The sequence below is a fragment of the Homarus americanus genome, unplaced genomic scaffold (assembly GCF_018991925.1).
Source record: "Homarus americanus isolate GMGI-L3 unplaced genomic scaffold, GMGI_Hamer_2.0 scaffold16022, whole genome shotgun sequence".
NCBI classification, from domain to species: Eukaryota; Metazoa; Arthropoda; class Malacostraca; order Decapoda; family Nephropidae; genus Homarus; species Homarus americanus.
The window spans coordinates 1,455,001-1,474,340 of record NW_024752245.1 but is presented as its reverse complement, the minus strand read 5'-3'; the positions used below and the strand labels follow the sequence as shown (position 1 = coordinate 1,474,340).

General features: G+C 40.8%; 1 protein-coding gene across 3 annotated transcripts in view; it reads right to left on the bottom strand.

Annotated features, from left to right (window-relative positions):
* The window catches only part of LOC121855003 (GTPase-activating Rap/Ran-GAP domain-like protein 3), a 332,851-nt gene that overhangs the window by 22,049 nt on the left and 291,462 nt on the right, over window positions 1-19,340 (bottom strand). For all 3 annotated transcript variants that reach the window (XM_042349827.1, XM_042349828.1, XM_042349829.1), the window contains 4 exons: window positions 18,197-18,349; window positions 8,913-9,028; window positions 3,818-3,898; window positions 2,048-2,146 (listed from right to left, as the gene is read on the bottom strand). In XM_042349827.1, coding sequence (XP_042205761.1) covers window positions 2,048-2,146; window positions 3,818-3,898; window positions 8,913-9,028; window positions 18,197-18,349 — 449 coding nt within the window. The remainder of the gene's footprint in view (window positions 1-2,047; window positions 2,147-3,817; window positions 3,899-8,912; window positions 9,029-18,196; window positions 18,350-19,340) is intronic.

The following is a 19,340-nucleotide window of genomic DNA, read 5'->3' as shown; positions in this document are numbered from 1 at the left end:
TACTCTCTACTCCCCGACCCTCTACTCCCCGACTCTCTACTCCCCGACCCTCTACTCCCGGACTCTCTGACTCCATACCAACAGTAAGGTAACGTACCCTGCCTATCCTCACAAAGACAACATGGCCTCCCTACCCTCACTAAGACAACCCTATGTAATACCATGAAATAATCTCGCGAAACACACTCTAAGGCTCCAGTGATGACGACCATCAACTGTGTGTTCCTCCAACATGCAAATTTAAAACACCGTAATGAAAAAAAAAATCAGTAATTAGACCATCTTTTTTTTTTATCAAGATCAAGCACGCCTTCTGAGTTAGCTTCTTGGTAAACATTGAATTATAAATAAGTCAATAATCATTAATTTCCAAAAGCTTCAGATACCTTAAGCAATGTTTATGTATATTTTTTTTTCTGCCTTCAAGTGTCTTTCAGTTTTACGTACTACACTCATAACAGATTAATATTATGGTATATGGAATAATTTCTTTGTGGTCATTATTTTCTTATCGCTTGCTTGCCGTCTTGTCTGCCGTCTTGTGTTCGTTGTACAGTAGTTTCGTCTGTCGTGATGCGTGTTCGTTGTAGCTTCGTCGATTCACCAAAATGAGAAGTGAATCTGAATCACCATAAGTTCTTAAGTGAATCGTTGGTTCTTAGGGTAGTTGAATCTTCAAGACTTTAGTGAGTCAATGAATCACCAAGTCCTGAAGAGGAGTCACTCAATCACCAGGTATAAGGCTTTATTGAATCACCAGGTCCTTAGCATCACCGAATCACCAGGTCCTTCGTAGTTTAATCACCAAACTATCATATGAACATAGTATCAAATTTTCTAACAAGCTTCACTAAATCAACATAACATAACACTGGATCACCCAAATTCTCAAACAAACAATAGTGAATCACCAAGTTTATTATCATTTGTGAATCGTCAGGTCATGAGCACAGAATCACTGCTTTTGTTTACACATTCTTGCTTAATCTCTCGGTATTGTTTGCAGTTTCCTCCTGTTTACATTTCTTCAGTCGACTGTAAGATTCAATAGTGCGAATAATTATTGCCTGTTGTGGATTTTCCTCTTTTGTTACGCTATTTCCTCTTCTCATTTATCTATCCATCTTTCATTTATTTCTTATGTCTTTTTTTTCAATCTACTTTTGTTTTAATTCGATCTACTTTTTTCTCTGTTTTGTTTCATTCTTCTGTATTGTTACTTATTACGCTTTTATCGTGTATTTTGTTTTAGTATCTCTCTCTCTCTCTCTCTCTTTCTCTCTCGTATTTCTCTTTTTTCTTTCTCTCTTCTCCTCTTTCTTTATTCTCCTCTCTTGCTGTCGATCATAAGCTTCTCTTCACACCCTCTTACAATCTTCATTATTTCTCTTACTTCCTTTTTTCCTCTTTCAAAAATTCTTCTCTTCTCTCTCCCCCTCTTCTCCTTTCTCTCCCTCTCTTCTTTTCCCCATCTCTCTTGTTCTTCATACACAATTCCTTTATCCTTATATATTTCTCTTATTTCCTCATCGCTTTTCCTCCATGTCCTCTTCCTTTCCTTCCTCCCAATTCATATAACTCATCGTTTTCCTCCTATTAATGTCTTCCTTCCTCCTCTTCCTTCCTTCCTCCTCTTCCTTCCTCCTCCTCCTCCTCCTGTGTCTAATACTACTGTTATTGTTCTTTTCGTTATTATCTTCCTACTTCTCCTTTATCTCTCACTTCTAATGTCATTATCCTCTTCCTCCCCCTCCTCCTCTCCCTCCCTCTTTCTCCTTCCTCTTCCTCTTCTTACACTTTCATTTTCTTATCCTATGAGTTTATTAACCTCCTCTTCTGCTTCCACCTCCTCCTACTCTCCTTCTCCTCTGCTGCCACCTCCTCTTCTTCTGCCTCTCCCTCCTCCCCTGCCTTCTCCGCCTCCCTCCTCCTCCTCCTCCTCCTCTCCCCTCCCCCCTCCGCCGCCTCCTCCTCCTCCTCCACTTCTCTCCTCCTCCTCCTCCTCCTCTCCTCCTCCTCCTCCTCCTCCTCCTCCTCCAGGACCTACCGTTCGCTTGAAGAGGCCGGTGGTGGCGAGGGAGGTTGGGGCATCACCCTTTACTATAGTGTCCAGCTTCAGCGCCTGCCCGAATCTCACGAACTCTACCTGCAAAGTCAAGGAGAGTTAGTTGGGTCTTGGAACTCACCTGCATGGCCAATAGAGTCTAAATGAGCCTTGGAACTCTACCTACACCCGTAACAAGTAGAGTGTAAGTAGAGTCAGTATTGTATGAACTAACTATTCTTTATTCAATGTCTAGGTGGGAGTGATCATGTAGAGTTAATACCAGGTAAGTTAAGAAGGTAGTGGGACCTCTCACTCACTCACTCACTCACTCACTCACTACATCTTGACAACTAAGCAAAATTGGAAGACTCAACTGATAATGGAAGACTAAATTACTGTCCGGGAAACTCTGCTTAAATGACTCGAGTAAAGTAGAGTTCTGGTGTGTGTGTGTGTGTGTGTGTGTGTGTGTGTGTGTGTGTGTGTGTGTGTGTGTGTGCTTGCTTGTGGGGAAAAAACTAACTGATCTTAATGATATCCATTGAAGCAATGCTAGGTAGAGTTTACAGGTGTGAATAACTCTACCTGTAAGAAAATTGGACTTTACAGGTGTCAATGAACTCTACCTGTGTGATGTTAGACCTACCATAGAACTAACCCATTAAAACAGTGAGACGGAAAAAATAAATAAATATATGAGAAAATTCACTATACATCCAAATTAAGAATATTCTTCATAAAAAATATCCATAAAGATATCCTGACACGAAGATATCCCTCCATTAGGAATATACCTCAAGAGGGATATTTAAGAAGCAGAGATACTCACGAAAGATATATATTTTATACAGATACTTTTCATTGAGGATATATTTCGCATATATATATACCTTAGGGACATATACACGCAAAACAAAGGTATAAATCAGATGATATTTTTTATGTATAACACCGCCTATGTTAAATTACTACACTAAATACATAACTTGCATTACATTAAATAAATACAACACAATTACATTATACGTTATTGTATTATTTTTTTATTGTATATGCATATAACATATTAATTATCTTCTCTTTCTATAAACAAACATGTCTTCATTTTTATCTATTTTCTTATTATTACTCGATTTTATCCGCTTGTGGAGAGTTGGAGCGAAGAAGGAAGGAAGGAGAGAGAGACGCTCGGCCGGACTAGGAAGGAAGGCAGGCCACTAGACGCTACGGGTCAAATTACCAAACTTAGAGAACTTCGCCTTTGCGGGGAAACTGTTTAATTTGCACCAGTGTTAGCGGGAATGTGACTAATCCCTGTAATTGGTCCGAGTCTCCCAATGTACACGATACAACACCAAAGGAAGAATTCACAATAGAACTCGGAAGACAAATACATGCGGTGTAAACAAACGAATATTGATCTAATTCTGGCTAATTAAAGGTGAGTATTTACAGGTATTCTTTAAATGATCTAATTCTGGTTAATTAAGTCAGTATTTACACGGATTGGTTAAGGTAAATTATTTCGATTCTAATTAATTATCTCAAAATTTACATAAATTAATTGTAGCTGCTGGTCAATATTAAGTCATTTGTGATTAAATAAACCAAACTTTACACGAGTGTTTTATTTTTTATACAGGGTTTAATATGTGGGTTTGGAATTGGAGGTTTATAGTTATATTTCACATTGAAGTGTAATTAATTTCAAAGTGGATGACGATTTTTAAAACACACACACACACACACAGGAGGAGGAGTAGGACTGACCTGTCTCGCCTCCTCCTTTCTCCTGGAGGATCTAGGAGGGTCAGGAAGCACGTCACTGAAGGCCCGTCGGTTCAGCATCGTCTGTAGGAGGCGAAGAAGAAGAGGTGGTGTTAGCCATGATGGTATACTGAAGGAAACTGGGGAAAATACACGATGGGGAAAATGCACGATGGGGGAACAGAGACACACAATAAAAGTGATCACTGGAGCGGAAGGGAGAAGAGCAGGCAGCAAGGGCCTGAGACGCACCTATGTAAATACCGCCTGATGCAACAACAACACCTGCACAACTGATGCAACAACAGCAACAACGCCTGCACAACAGATGCAACAACAACACCTGCACAACAGATGCAACAACAACACCTGCACAACAGATGCAACAACAACACTGCACTAATGCACAACAACAACACCTGCACAAAAGATGTAACAACAACAACACCTGCACAACTGATACAACAAAAACAACAACGCCTGCACAATGCACAACAACAACACCTGCCTGATGCAACAACAACAACACGTGCACAACTAATGCAACAACAACAACACCGCACAACAGATGTAACAACAACACACACAACTGATACAACAAAACACCTGCACAACAGATGTAACAACAACACCACCTGCACAACTGATGTAACAACAACAACACCTGCACAACAGATGTAACAACAACAACACCTGCACAACTGATACAACAACAACAACACGTGCAACAACACGTGCACAACTGATGCAACAACAACAACACCTGCACAACAGATGCAACAACAACAACACGTGCACAACTAATGCAACAACAACAACACCTGCACAACAGATGTAACAACAACAACACCTGCACAACTGATACAACAAAAACACCTGCACAACAGATGCAACAACACCACCTGCACAACTGATGTAACAACAACAACACCTGCACAGCTCATCCAGCAACACCTGCACAGCTCATCCAACAACACCTGCACAGCTGTCCCAACCATCACACAAGTGCTTCATTCCTCAGCCACGAAAATTTACAGAAACACGTCAAAATGTTCCTTTACGGTAGGTTGAGTAGTTACACATTTGATCGAATATAAATACAGCTGATAAAATGTTCAATAGTTGTGTACTGAAGGTCATGAAGGAGCAGCCTTATATAGTGTGAATAACCAGGGGGAGGTGAACAGATCTGAACAAACAGGGCAGATGGACAGATATGAACAAACAGGGGACATGAACAGATATGAACAAACAAGGGGAGATGGACAGATATGAACAAACAGGGGACATGAACAGATATGAACAAACAAGGGGAGATGGACAGATATGAACAAGAAGATAAACACCTCCACCTGTCCACCCTCACTTGGTAATTAACTGTCCACTTTCGCCTGATGGAGGAGGAGGAGGAGGAGGAAGAGGAGGGAAAGGAAGAGGAGAAACAGGAGGAGGAGAAAGAGAAGAAAGAGGAGGAGGAGGAGGAGGAAGCCAATTTCCCGTGATGCACCTCAGGTCGGAAACACCAACGAAAAACAATGACACTCAAGCGAGAATCAGAGACACGCAAAGAAACAAAACAAAACAAAACAAACAAAACAAAAAATTCAAAACAACGAATGAGGGAAACAAAGAAAATTCGAATGACGCAGAAATGGATAAACAAAATAATAATAATGTAGAGATTCTATGTTAAGAAGGGCGTAAAAAAATGAGAAGAATGATAAAAAAAATTGATATAATGAGAATGTTATGAATGTTGTGGAAAGTGAAAGGACAGATTAGCTTAAGAGATTAGGAGATTAACGCAGAAATAACAAGATTAACGTAGACATATAAGGATTAACGTAGATATACAAGGATTAACGTAGATATACAAGGATTAAAATAAAAACAAAGAACTAAGGGAATAGCTACACTTTAAACCACGTTAAAACTTATATGTATATAAAATTCACTATACTAACTACGGCGGTATTGATATAATTACCCGTATATATAACATCATATTATACGTAATTATACACTTAGGTTATCCAGTATTTCTTTCAAACTTTAACAATAAAAAATGAAAAAAAAAATCCCGGAAATCAGAAGAGGAATTATTGAGAGAGAGAGAGAGAGAGAGAGAGAGAGAGAGAGAGAGAGAGTAGAGGTATGTTAACTATAAATGGAAACTTCACCACCACTCACTAACAACACTGACATGAGGTGGTAAACTAACACGGCGTGGGCTACAGGGGGCGAGTTTGTTTTCTCTCTCTCTTTCCTGCACTCAACTACAGTACACACACACACACACACACACACACACACACACACACACACGTATAGCAATCATAACCTCTCAATACACATCAGAAACTATAAATATACATGTTCCACGAGGTGTGTGTGTGTGTGTGTGTGTGTGGAGGCCGCAGGTGATCCTGGGCCAGCTGATTGGCAATTTACCTGCCTACGCACACACACTTGACCAGGGAGAGAGAGGGAGGGAGGGAGGGAGGATATGACCCTTCATACAGGGGAACTGTTGTTGTTGTTTATCTGTGAGTGGTGGGGAGGAAAGGAAGGGTTGTATAGGAGGGAATGGAAGGGCGAGAGAGGTATGGGAAGGGTGTACGTGAAGGGAGGAAAGGTGAGGTGAGGGAGGGAAGGAAGGATGAAAGATGAGAGGAAGAGAGAGAGAGAGAGAGAGAGAGAGAGAGAGAGAGAGAGAGAGAGAGAGAGAGAGAGACTACCAAGGAGGACTCACTCTTCTCTGTCTTATCTACTTATTTATTCACTCTCTCTCTTTTGCAATTAGTTACTGACTTGTCTTCCTCCGTCTCCTCCATCCTTCCTATCTTCCTTTTCCTCCCTATCTTCCTATTTCTCCCTATCTCCCTCCTCTCTCTCCCTCATCCTCCCTACATCCCTCTTCCTATCTCCCTCACCTTTAATATGGTGTTCCCTGATCAGGTCTCTGTGTCACCCCGAGGCCCTGGACTTATTAAGACCGTCTTCCCCTCGAAGGAACTATTAAAACTTTTTCATGCTTACTCCCCACGAAGCCTGGGTCAAAGACTGCTTTTACGGCCGACTCCATTTATCATTTCATTGTCCTTATTTCTATTATTATTATTATTATATTAGTATTAGTAGTAGAAGTAATATCAGGAATAGTAGTAGTATCAGTCGTAATTCATCAAAGGACTGCCAACAAAACCAACGAAGCCCCAGCGCTCGAGGATTCTGGACGCAGGGACAGTGAGCCTTCTTTGATATCAGGACATTCGACCCCAGAACCGCATGTCACCGTGACTCGTCTCTCGATGCTGCACACAGGAGGAACGAGAACGACAAGAACAGGGCGTAGCACAGAGAATTCAGAACGTGGATCAAGGCAGCTTCACTCCTCTGGTGTTCATAACCTCTGGCGGGATGGGACCAAGTGCAAGATGCTTCCATGCAAGACTGGCCGAGGTGTTATCTGAACAGAAGCAGCAGCCCAGAAGCTACTTTGCAGTCTGGTTGGGATGTCGACTGTCCTTCTCTCTACTCAGGTCTGCACTGCTCTGCCTCAGGGGAAAGAGATCATCGGCCCCTAAGCTAACAACAGTTAAAGACATGGACTATGAGGCAACAGTCACTGAATGCTGCATAGATCTGTGGCTTAACTAACTCAGGTACGTCGTTACCTTTGTACAGAATAGTTAGGTAATAAAACGGTGGTGAAGTTGTAGGTATTAAGGGGAGGCTGGAGGCCATAAAACAGTAATAGTAGTTTATTATTATTATTATTATTATTATTATTATTATTATCATCATCGTCTTATTTTTCAGAGCTTGCTTCCGATTCTGCCTCGTGCTTGTCTAGTCATTTCACCAAATCCCCGAACTTTAACCCAAGTGGGGTCATCAGGTAATCAAATCTTCCTAACTTTATTAAATTATCGCTTCAAGGATCAGAGTAAAAGGACATAGTAGTTATAACACTGATGGACCTTAAGTCATATTTCTTCATCTTTTTTTTTCATTTTCTTTGCATAATTTTCATTCAATATTATTCATGGCAATTTTAAGTTAATAATGCATATGAATGTAATTATTCCCATTTTCAATATGTTATTAGTTACATCAATCATATCAATTCCTGTTTGATTTATCCATACTTATACCACATATCCCCAGTACCATCATTTCTCATATAACGAGGTGTGTATAGGGGCACTGCATGTTATATAACCCTTAACGACCCTTAACAGCTAATTGCTACAGATTGTCTATGAGAGAAGTTTTAAACTAATTTGGTGTCGAGCTCAGTAGAGACACCAGTAGGGGAGCCAGGATATAATACCCGAGGGTAGGGGGGTATACTGTACGTCGTGAGGTTACATATTCAATGGTATACTATTGTCCTACGGTAATATCTTCCTATAACATAAACAAACTCTACGTTATGACCTCAGCTGCCCACACGTAAGGTTTTAGGTCAAGCGTTTTAGGGGTAACTTGAACTAACGTAACGAAATAATAAAATCAGTCACTATTCTGAAAAAAATATACATAAAAGAGATTTAAAACTCAAGGACACAGTATAATTGACGTTTTAAATATTCCAAATGTTTTTTTTTAATTGCAAAGGTAATTAAGTGACGCAATCAGTTTATTACCAAATATATCAAATACTAATAACTATGCGTATCATATCGTTATTATCTAAATCAATTATAATTATCTTCTCACTTTTAAAAATGAATTTAACATGATCTGAAATGTTGTCATAATACAAGTGAATGTTAACAAGACTCAATAGATACCATAAACAAACATTCCTGTGTATGTGGGTTATGAAAACATTATTCGATTCTATAAACATTGGCTGTGGTCTTCTCGCCGTCTAAGATCAAGGTGTTTCAGTGTCAATAAACAAGTGAAGATCGTCAATAAAACAAGTGAAGATCGTCAATAAACATAGTGAAGATCGTCAATAAAACAAGTGAAGATCGTCAATAAACAAGTGAAGATCGTCAATAAACAAGTGAAGATCGTCAGTAATAAGATCGTCAATAAACAAGTGAATTTCCTTAATAAACAAGTGAAGATCGTCAATACTCACCCCTCTGTTGTCGTTGATGTGTTCCTGATATAAGTCTTTGATCAGCATATCCAAGGTCCTCTCTCTCTTCTGGGAAAATATAGGAGTGTTGAATGTGGCCTTTTCTCCATTGATGACTGCAACCAAAGGGACCAAAAGTTAATACCACCGAGAAAAAGAAAAGAAAATTGACGAGATGAACGTTCAAGTTATTTTCACGGGAGGATTTCTCAAGAGCCAATAACAACGGGTATCTTTATGAAGAGGGTTTATTATTGGCTGATGAAGGCCGAAGGCAGACTGAAATGATGGGTCGGCGCCAAAAAATTTCTGGAAAGTTGCTCACTCCAACAGCCAATAAGAACGAATATCTATAAGAGCGAGTTTTATGAGTGGATGATGAAGGCTGAGGACAGAAAAAAAGGTGAGGTAGAAGATGAAACGAGAGACACAAAGGATAATTTTTTTTTAGGTTCGTATCCTTAAATATGTGTTAAAAGTGAAGGAAAATATCGGTAAAGAAAGGAAGATTTAAGTAGATAACAGTGAATAAACATACATAAAGGAAACAAGTCGACTGAATGATTGAAGAGAGATTAATTAAAGACATCAGTAGGTGTAGAGATGGACAGATTATTATCAACAGGTTCAAACACCGTAATGAAGACGAGTTGTACAGTGTGACCCAATTAGTGTATCAATTGATTGAGGATATAACACACACACACACACACACACACACACACACACACAACACACACACACACACACACACACAGCTCGCAACTTCACAGGACTTGAGGCAAATTTTCAGACGTCACTTTCTATCAAACTACCTCTCGTGTGTAAATGATTAAGATATAATTTATAATATTATACCCCCGTTCCATCTTCCCTCCTGGTGTAAGTGGAACCAACACTCAGAGGCCACAGCTGAATGGGGTAAAACATAGGAGAGTATAGCCGTAATTACTGGTTGGGTCCAGCCACCCAAGTACAACAAAACTCCTGCTAACGAAGAATGGAACTTTAATTGATGTGGGTCCTTGTCCCCTCCTCCTCCTGCTGCTCCCCGGCACCACCCCTCACCTCCTGCCTCTCCCCATCCCTCTCCCTCCCTCTCTCCCTTAAGTCTCCCCTGCAATCTTCTCCCTCTTCCTCTCCTCCGGGTCTCTTCTGGGAACTTCTAGACCTCTGACAAAAGATTAAGACCGACGTTTCCGGACGGACTTGTTTCCTACAGGTGGAAAAAAAAGGTAAAATTCCATATAAGTGTCGTCTGTGTCCTTCCCGCCGTGGTGTGTGTGTGTGGGTGTGTGTGGGTGGGTGTGTGTGGGTGGTGTGTGTGGGTGTGGTGGGTGTGGATGGGTGTGTGTGGGGGTGTGTGTGGATGGGTGTGTGGGTGTGTGGGTGTGTGTGGATGTGTATGTGTGTGGGGTTCAACTACTAGTATTTTGGTTCACTCTGGATATAAGTCGTTCACTGTTTCCTCAATGGGGTATGTAGAGCTCTGAACCAGTGAACTACCGAGGCTCGACAGAGTATAATGACCACTCAGCCACCACACGATGCACACGACTAGTGTTTTATAACGACCAACGGAAACAGCACGAATTCATCCATAATATCGTATTTGTTTATGTTATCGTAAATTATGTAGTGTATCAAGTGATCTATTGTCGTAATAAAACAGTTCAACAGTTTAATATGTTTTGGGGAGGTCAGGGGCCAAATAAAGTTAAATTTGTATTAATGTATATTTAAATAATCGTACAGGGGTCGGATTCAGTAAGGGATTGGATAAATAAAGGGATCGGATTCACAAAGGGTTCGGATTCACAAAGGGTTCGGATTCACAAAGGGATCGGATTCACAAAGGGATCGGATTCACTAACAGATCGGATTCACTAAGGGATCGTACGGTAATCTCCAACCCTTGGGAAATTCAGTTAACAGCAGTTTCGTGAAGTAATTTTGACGGGTATCATCGCCATATACACGAGGCACTCCGTAGGTGATAAGGCGGGTCTCTTGAACACTATAAAGAACCACACTTCATATGTATCACAGATTTAAAACACTTATGTAATTTTATGCTGGTAAATATAGCTCCTGTATATATCATCAGTATACCTTATATAGCAGTAGGTATATTAAAACCACCACAAGTTATATTGTATGTGACTCAGGTTAGCTCTTCAGTGGGACTTCAAGTCTACTGTACTCATAACAGAAATATGACGAAGTTTTCTAAGCTAAGCTAATTACATGAGCACATTTTACCCCCGTATGTAGCGCAAGTCAACAACACCCCCACACACACACCAGAATACAATCGTGTTTACATCCATCAGCTGATTTTTCATGGAGTGTGGTGATTGGTCGACTTCTCTTGTAGGGGGGAACTGAACTCTCGATTGTGATTGGACCATACAAAATTAATTTCCCCTCAAAACAAAAAAACTTCCTTCGCTCAGACGACTTACTGTGAAGGGGTTCTAATACATGGTCTTATAATCTCTCGTAACTCGGCTCTTACGATTAATAGTACGATTTATCTTACGATGGTTGTGAGGTACGAGATATTTAGACGCTGAACATCACTTACGACGCTCTGGTAGAATTAAGTGTGTGATATTTGTAAAGGATGGATGAGAGAGGAGAGAAAATGGGAGAGAAAAGGAGGAAGAAAGATAAGGAGACAGAGGAAGAGATGGAGGGAGACAGGAAGCAAGTAGGAGGTGACGGGGAGTGACAGATCCAAATGGGAAAAAGACAGAAAGAGAGAGAGAGAGAGAGAGGGGGAAGAAAAAAAGAAAAAAAAGAGAAATGAAAAAAGAGGAACAGGAGGAGAAAAAGGAGGGAAGGAAAAAAGGAGTAATGGAAGGGAGGGATAAAAGAGATGGGGACAATAGGCTGGCTGGACAGTGACGGGAAATATGGAAAGGAAACCTGGGAGAGGAAAGGTTGATGGTAGTGATGATGGTGGTAGTGATGATGGTGGTAGTGGTGGTGGTGGTAGTGATGATGGTGGTAGTGTTGGTGGTGGTAGTGGTAGGTGGTGGTGGTGTTGGTGGTGGTGTTGGTGGTGGTAGTGTTGGTGGTGGTAGTGTTAGTGGTGGTGGTGGTGGTGGTGTTGGTGTTGGTGGTGGTGTTGGTGGTGGTGGTAGTAGTGGTGTTGGTGGTGGTTGTCTTGGTGGTTAGGTTAGGTTAGGTTAGGGTCAATTAAAAAGAAAATTAAAACCAATTTCCTTAAGCTATATTTATCGTGTTATTGAGTAATAATAATAATAATAATAATAATAATAATAATAATAATAATAATAATAATAAAAAACATTGGTTCCTGAAGATGATTTTTTCTACTGCCATATGAAACTAAGCAATCGTTACCTTCCCTAGTGTGGACAACCAATCAAGAAACAGAATTACCGTGATTGTACTTTCCCATTGGCTGCCGTTCCCTTTGCCCCCTTAGTCGTGTCCTACCTACAATACTGTCCGGTGAAGCTATCGATTAGTGGAAGGCATCCAATCGCATACGTAATCAGGTGAATTATGGGATCGAACACCAATTATTTTCTCCGCCATTTGGGGCTTTGAAGGACGGTGGCCTAACTATATTTTGACTCTGGGTTATAATCCGGCGATGCATTATTATTACGCCAATTATTCTCTCCTGTGATGGATGTGCCAAGCTCTCACCTGTTGCTACCTCTTTATGGCACGATTTACCTGTTGTTATTATTATTATTACCTCACATGACAAGTATTAGTGACACTGATACAATTTACACAGACACCAGTGATCTCTGAGATGACGCACACAACACAATTTAATGTTTTCGGGAGTTTATTTAACCTTTCCCACAAAAAAATAAATAAAAAATAAAAAATCCGGGAAAATATATTTCAAAAGCCACTTGCCAAGACCAGTAAATGTTCCGCATAAACTGCACAGTCTGTTAAGAAACCTCGGAGAAGCAAACTACTGCACTGCTCAACACCTCACACAGCATCACAACAAACACTGAGGAACAGGTTCATATTTCACCCAATAGATGGCAGCAACTTATGCCTGCGTCACCATCTTAACCCCGAGAGTTTCTTATCTCACTCCCTCTCTAACACACACACACACACAGTCTTCCCCTATCTCTTCTTCACATACACCCAGCTTCCCCTAACCTATGCCGTGGTTGCTGGTATGTACACGACTCACTCAACCACCCGCCACGGACATCACCGACAACCACGTACACTCACACCGATAAAACCTGAAAACATATAAAAAGAAATGTTTCTATGTACGGTTGAATTCACGCTTCCATGTGTTACCGACATCTGAAAAACGATTTATATATGCAGTTTTATTTGATCTTTTTGGTGGGTTCAGGCTGGAGGTTGACCCCCAGGCTGGAGGTTGACCCCCAGAGGCCAGAATCATCACAGCTGGGGTAGTGCTCCACCCCCTGAACAACAACAACAATTACAACCATTTTTTTTTACAAGTTTACAAAAAATAAAATAAATAAAGGGATCAATGGGACTACTTGGACGTCAGGTGAGGGCTGGGTGATGAGGGGGGAGAGGTGAGGGGCGAGATGTGAGGGCTAGGAGGTGAGGGGGGAGAGGTGAGGGGCGAGATGTGAGGGCAAGGAGGTAAGGGGGCGATGGAAGTAGGGGAGATGAGGCAGACGTACAGCACAGGGATGGAGGGATGGCGTTGGTGAGTGAGGGATGGAGGGATGGCGTTGGTGAGTGAGGGAGTGAGGGAGGGGCCAGCAACTTGAAACAATAGGTCATCATCACCCTCCCTCCCTCCCTGTGACCACAACAACACACAACCTGTTATTATTTTTACTCATTTCGTTTTGTCTCTTTTCTTTTGTTCCAGTTTGTTGGCGAGTCAAAAGGCATCGGGTTTTTGGTACAACTTTGTAGGTGTGTACAATGTATGAACACTATCTTTATGAACGGTTGTTTAGTGTACAGGGGATTGGTCTCTGATGTACAGTGTATTGTGATCAACTGTACATCATCTACGAGGTCTGAGTTGACGAGGGATTGTGTGTATGTTTATGTATTTCTGTATAAGGTTAGTGTATACGTTGTTTGGATCACCTGAAGATTATACACCTCAGTTTAATAACGATCGTAACGCTATCTGGGGGGTCTGGTACTTCAAGCTGGATAAAGATGACCTTGAGTATGTTGGCCTTGACCCCATACATGACCATCCAGTTAACCAGGCCACAATCCGGGCCATAACCAGACTGTAACCCGGGCCACAGACGGCTTATGGCCACAAATAACATTGAGCACCATCCTCTGCTTGTCATCACCCGTGAGAGATGTGTGAGGCAAAAAAATGAGAACTGGTTTCCAGAGACAAATCTTGTGACAGAAAAGATAATCTTCCACACAATGTAATCAATTTCTGGCCACACACATACACACACACATACACACACACACACACACACACACAATCACACACACACACACACACACTTCACTTCGTACTATTGCCAAGTTTTTCCCCCAAGAACTGTTTATTTGGGTCTAACTTCGGGTGCAGTTCTGGTGAAGAAATTTACCACTTTTGTGTAACTTGGCGGCGGCGAGCTTCAAGGACTTCCTCAGAGGCGTAGTGGCGGAAAAGTGTTTCTCTCTTCCTCCTCTTCCTCTTATTCTATCATTCTCTGTAGGACACAGCGGACACAGCGGACACACACACACATATATATATATATATATATATATATATATATATATATATATATATATATATATATATATATATATATATATATATATATATATATATATATATTATACACTGTGTTAATCCGCTCCTGTGAGTGGCCACAAGTAAAGCTCCTTATCAGGTGGAAGGTGTTGCCGCCCTGGACCCACCCCTGGTCAGCTTGTACACGTGTGGTGAGGAGAACAGACCGCTTACGGCGCCTCTAGCCTCTGACCCTCCACACAATGTCTCTGTATGATAACTCTTCTCTGTGAGGCGGGAGGAACACCTTCACAGACAGGCAGAAGCGATGACCGAGTCACAGTCTTCAGGACGAAAACTTTGATATCACCGTAAGTTACCTACAGAAGGGGTCTCTTTCATCACCAGGTCCTAAGAGCGAGGTACACATTAATTAACAACTCCTTCTCTAACATCAACACAGAAGGCAAAGATCAACAGACTTTGACAACAAAACTCTCAGTCAACACCAGCTAGGATCGTAAGTTGTTTACCAGAGGTATTAAGACAACCAGGTGAGCTCACACTACCTGCTCCAAGAACATAATGTTGACTGAAAATAACTACTGGATGATAATTATATGAGTCACATGAAAGATAACAGAGAGCCATGATGTGTGAAAACAACAACAGAGTCACCTGGTGTGAAGTGAGTTTGGTGTTATCCACTAACAGGGCCAACCATCCTCCCACACACGACAAGCTCAAGAAACACTCCGCCACGCACAAGAACACACGTCACCAGCACAACTGTTAACTGTTTTCCCTGACTGTGTGACCTTCAAGCCTAAACCCCAAGTACATAACAGGTACATAATGATCCCAGAAACATACATTAAGTGGAAAAAAAAACATCAATAATCAAACGTTTTTTTTCTAGTTAGCAAAGAAATAAAATAATAAAACTCCACATTCGTAACTTGTGTAGTGCACGATTCATCCCAGACCCCTTGAATGCTATCAAGCCCCTGAGTCAACTGGGGTCTGAAAAGCCTCACAAAGATGGGCCGGAAGCCTTGCTCAAACATTACATCCAAAATTCATTTATCCTCACAATCACGAAGCCTGGCGACACGCTTCAAAAGTCAGCCTGGCCCCACCCCGCCCCGCCCCGCCCCGCCCTTCTGCTCACAGAGGGGGGTGAAGGGGAAGGGGGGATAAACGCAAATATACTGGAATATTCATGGTAATAATAGGACACACATGAAGATATACGAGTATCTACCTTTTGGGGGAAGAGAGATGAAATGTGAGTGTGTGTGTGTGTGTGTGTGTGTGTGAGTGTGTGTGTGTGTGTGAGTGTGTGTGTGTGTGTGTGAATGTGTGAATGTGTGTGTGTGTGTGTGTGTGTGTGTGTGTGTGTGTGTGTGTGTGTGTGTGTGTGTGTGTGTGTGTGTGAGTGTGTGTGTGTGTGTGTGTGAATGTGTGAATGTGTGTGTGTGTGTGTGTGGTGTGTGTGTGTGAGAGTGTGTGTGTGAATGTGAATGTGTGTGTGTGTGTTTTTCACTGTTTTATATATTTTGTTGTTTGTGGGTGTTTGTGTGTGTGTGTATGTCTATGTGCATCTGGGTATGTATGAATATCTACTTGTGTATGTACGTTTTAGTATACACCCCTGTCCTGTGTCGGTATACTGAAGCACACATAAATAAAACAAACTCACGTATTTACAAACATACCTCCCCCTCCTCCCCTTCCCCCACCCCTTCCCCCACCACAACGTTCACCAGACCAACTACCACCACTGTTGACATTTGCGCCTTATCTCGCCACCAAACATTGTAAGAGAACAGGAAATGGTAGAAAATATCACATGAGATAAGGAACGACACACACAACTGTTTATTTACAGCTCAAACTCACTACCGTGTTCCCGCCAAAATATATAAATAACATTGAGAATTTAGCGTATATATACAGTACACATTCATCACGACTCTACAATATTATTTTAACTTTTCTTTTATATACAAGAACGAAAAAAACGGTGTTAATTCCATATATAAATTTATGTTAAGTATTTATGGCAATCACAGGTAAAAAGAAATAAAACAATTGTCAAAAGGAGATTCTGGGTGATAAAAGAATCGTAGTTACTCCTTCTAAATGCATTAAAAAACCCTTTCAAGTAGACATCAAAGAAAACGGAGATTATTTCATCCACTCACTTCTGTAAACGTCGACCTACAGTACTAATCCACACAGACACCCACCCACCCACCCACCCACACACCCAATTAACCTTACCTTTTTGTCTTGTGAATCAAATAATAAATATGTACACACTCACTGGGGCTCATATTAAGGGTTAGTGTGAAATGGTAAAGCCAGGAGGTGGGTGACGGGGTAGAGCCTCATCTCCATAACTGTCGGTGTTGGATTCATTTTCTTAACACGATACAGGACGTGGGTGAGTGTTGGTCGTATGGGGGGGGTGAGGAAGGGTACGATGGTGTGTGTGTGTGTGTGTGTTTTGTGTGTGTGTGTGTGTGTGTATGTGTGTGTGTGTGTGTGTGTGTGTGTTTTTGTTTTGTGATTGTTTTTTGTTTGTACTTTACTTTACATGTCTCTATGCGTTAGTGCTGTATATACAATACTGTATTTTTGTATTCTGTTTTATATGTACGTGTATTTTTGCACTTTGTATGTATGTATGTATGTATGTATGTATGTATGTATGTATGTATGTATGGTAATCAATATTTAAACAAATATATCGCATATTGTCTGGTAGAATTTATCAAGTATACATTAAATACATTTAATAAATTCTAATTAAACAAAAATACCTGCCGTAAATTATAACTTTTCAGCCTGTGTTATATTTAGATACGAGAGACATTCAATCGGACACGAGAAAAAAATGAATGAACTATTTTGTCATATGATATTCTCTGATTGGTCTATTCCCGTGATGTCATTGTTAAGAAACTCTTTGATTAGCTCAATGCACCTGACGTTATTGTGCAACGTCACTAACGAGCCACGCTCTAATTGGTGAATTTGCGTAAAACGTTCTGATTGGTTGATTCACATGGAAGAGTCAACATGGCGCCCGCTGAGTGTGTAACTGCAGCCTGTTGGAGGTTCATGTGACTAACCCATGAAGAGCACAAAATACTGTACCCGTACCCATGGATAACACCCCATACTGTAACCCATGGATAACACCCCATACTGTAACCCATGGATAACACCCCATACTGTAACCCATGGATAACACACACTAATACCTTAAAGAAATGGGTGATAGCTTAAAGGTACAGATGGTAGTTTTAAAAGGTATAGACGCTAGCTTATAAAAAACGGTCAAAATAATGGAAATGGTACATAATAAGGCCAGAGGTTAGTTAGATCATCCAGGAGGCAAATATCTGGGTGGTACAGTTACATGGGGCAGTACAGTGCTATATAACACAATTAATCAGGGACAATAACACCTATCTACCACACACACACACACACACACACACACACACACACACACACACACACCCTATCGACACAAAACTAAACCAAAAAAAACTCCACTTACGTTTAACAAGAAGGAACTCCCTAAACTCCTCTTGGTTGTAGAAGACAGGAGGACAGGGGAGGGAAGGGCCAAACAGCGGCACCGTCTCCTCCGAATACACCTGCAGGCGATAAGCTTCGTCCTCGCCACGGTAAGACACCAGGGCGAACACATCTGTTATTTACGTCTAAGGAAATCTTAACATAAATATATCTATTGTTTAGTTAAATTAGTTTAGTTTATTCTACGTAACTAATGAGGAGAGACTTAAGTAATGTTTTACCTTTAAGTAAAGTTGATTTGATAACTTAAGTACAATTTTCGAGAGAATTTGTAAATAAATGTTAGTTGGTGTTTTTTTTACAGTGTTTACTTAGCTCAGAGTAAACAATAAGGTTGATAGGAATTGTTAACTATTTTAATGGATTCCAGACTACTACTACTACTACTACTACTACTATTATTACTACTATTAATGATTTTTTTTATCTCTATTATCAGTCTTTTGAGCCTTGAGCTTAGGGTGTTTAAGTTCAAGTACTCTAAGGTTAATGGCCTCGTACTCAAGGGGGTTAAGAACCTAGTACTCAAGGGGTTAAAAACCTCTTACTTAAGGGGTTCAGGATCTTGTACTCAAGGTATTCAGGATCTGGTACTCAAGCAGTTCTAATCATCTCTTGAGAGGTTTACTGTACACATTATTAATATACATCAACTATAATACTTCATCAGGCGAATCTTATAACCCTCTGTTTACAAGTATTATAAAAAAATAAATAAAATAATAAACATAATAAAATAAACAAAATACAACAAATAAAATAAATAAAATAAACAAATAAATAAAATAAATTACCCACCACAGATCACGCACCAGAGAGTTCCATTAAGAAATTTGCTTTTAGAAGAGTACCACTTTCCCCGCTGTTAATATGGCCAAGTGGTTATATTATTTAATATTTGAGCGAGTGTAGAGGATCCTTCATGAGGTTTTGGAATTAATGTACCAGAATAATGAGTGAGGAGGAGGAATGGGAAGGGCTTTACAGGGAAGAGGGAGAGAGGCGGAAGAGGGATAGAAGGGAGGAAGTAGGGAAGGAGAGGATGGAGTAGGGGGAAAGGGAGGGAAGGGAGTAGGGAAAAGAGGAAAAGAGGGAGGGGAAGG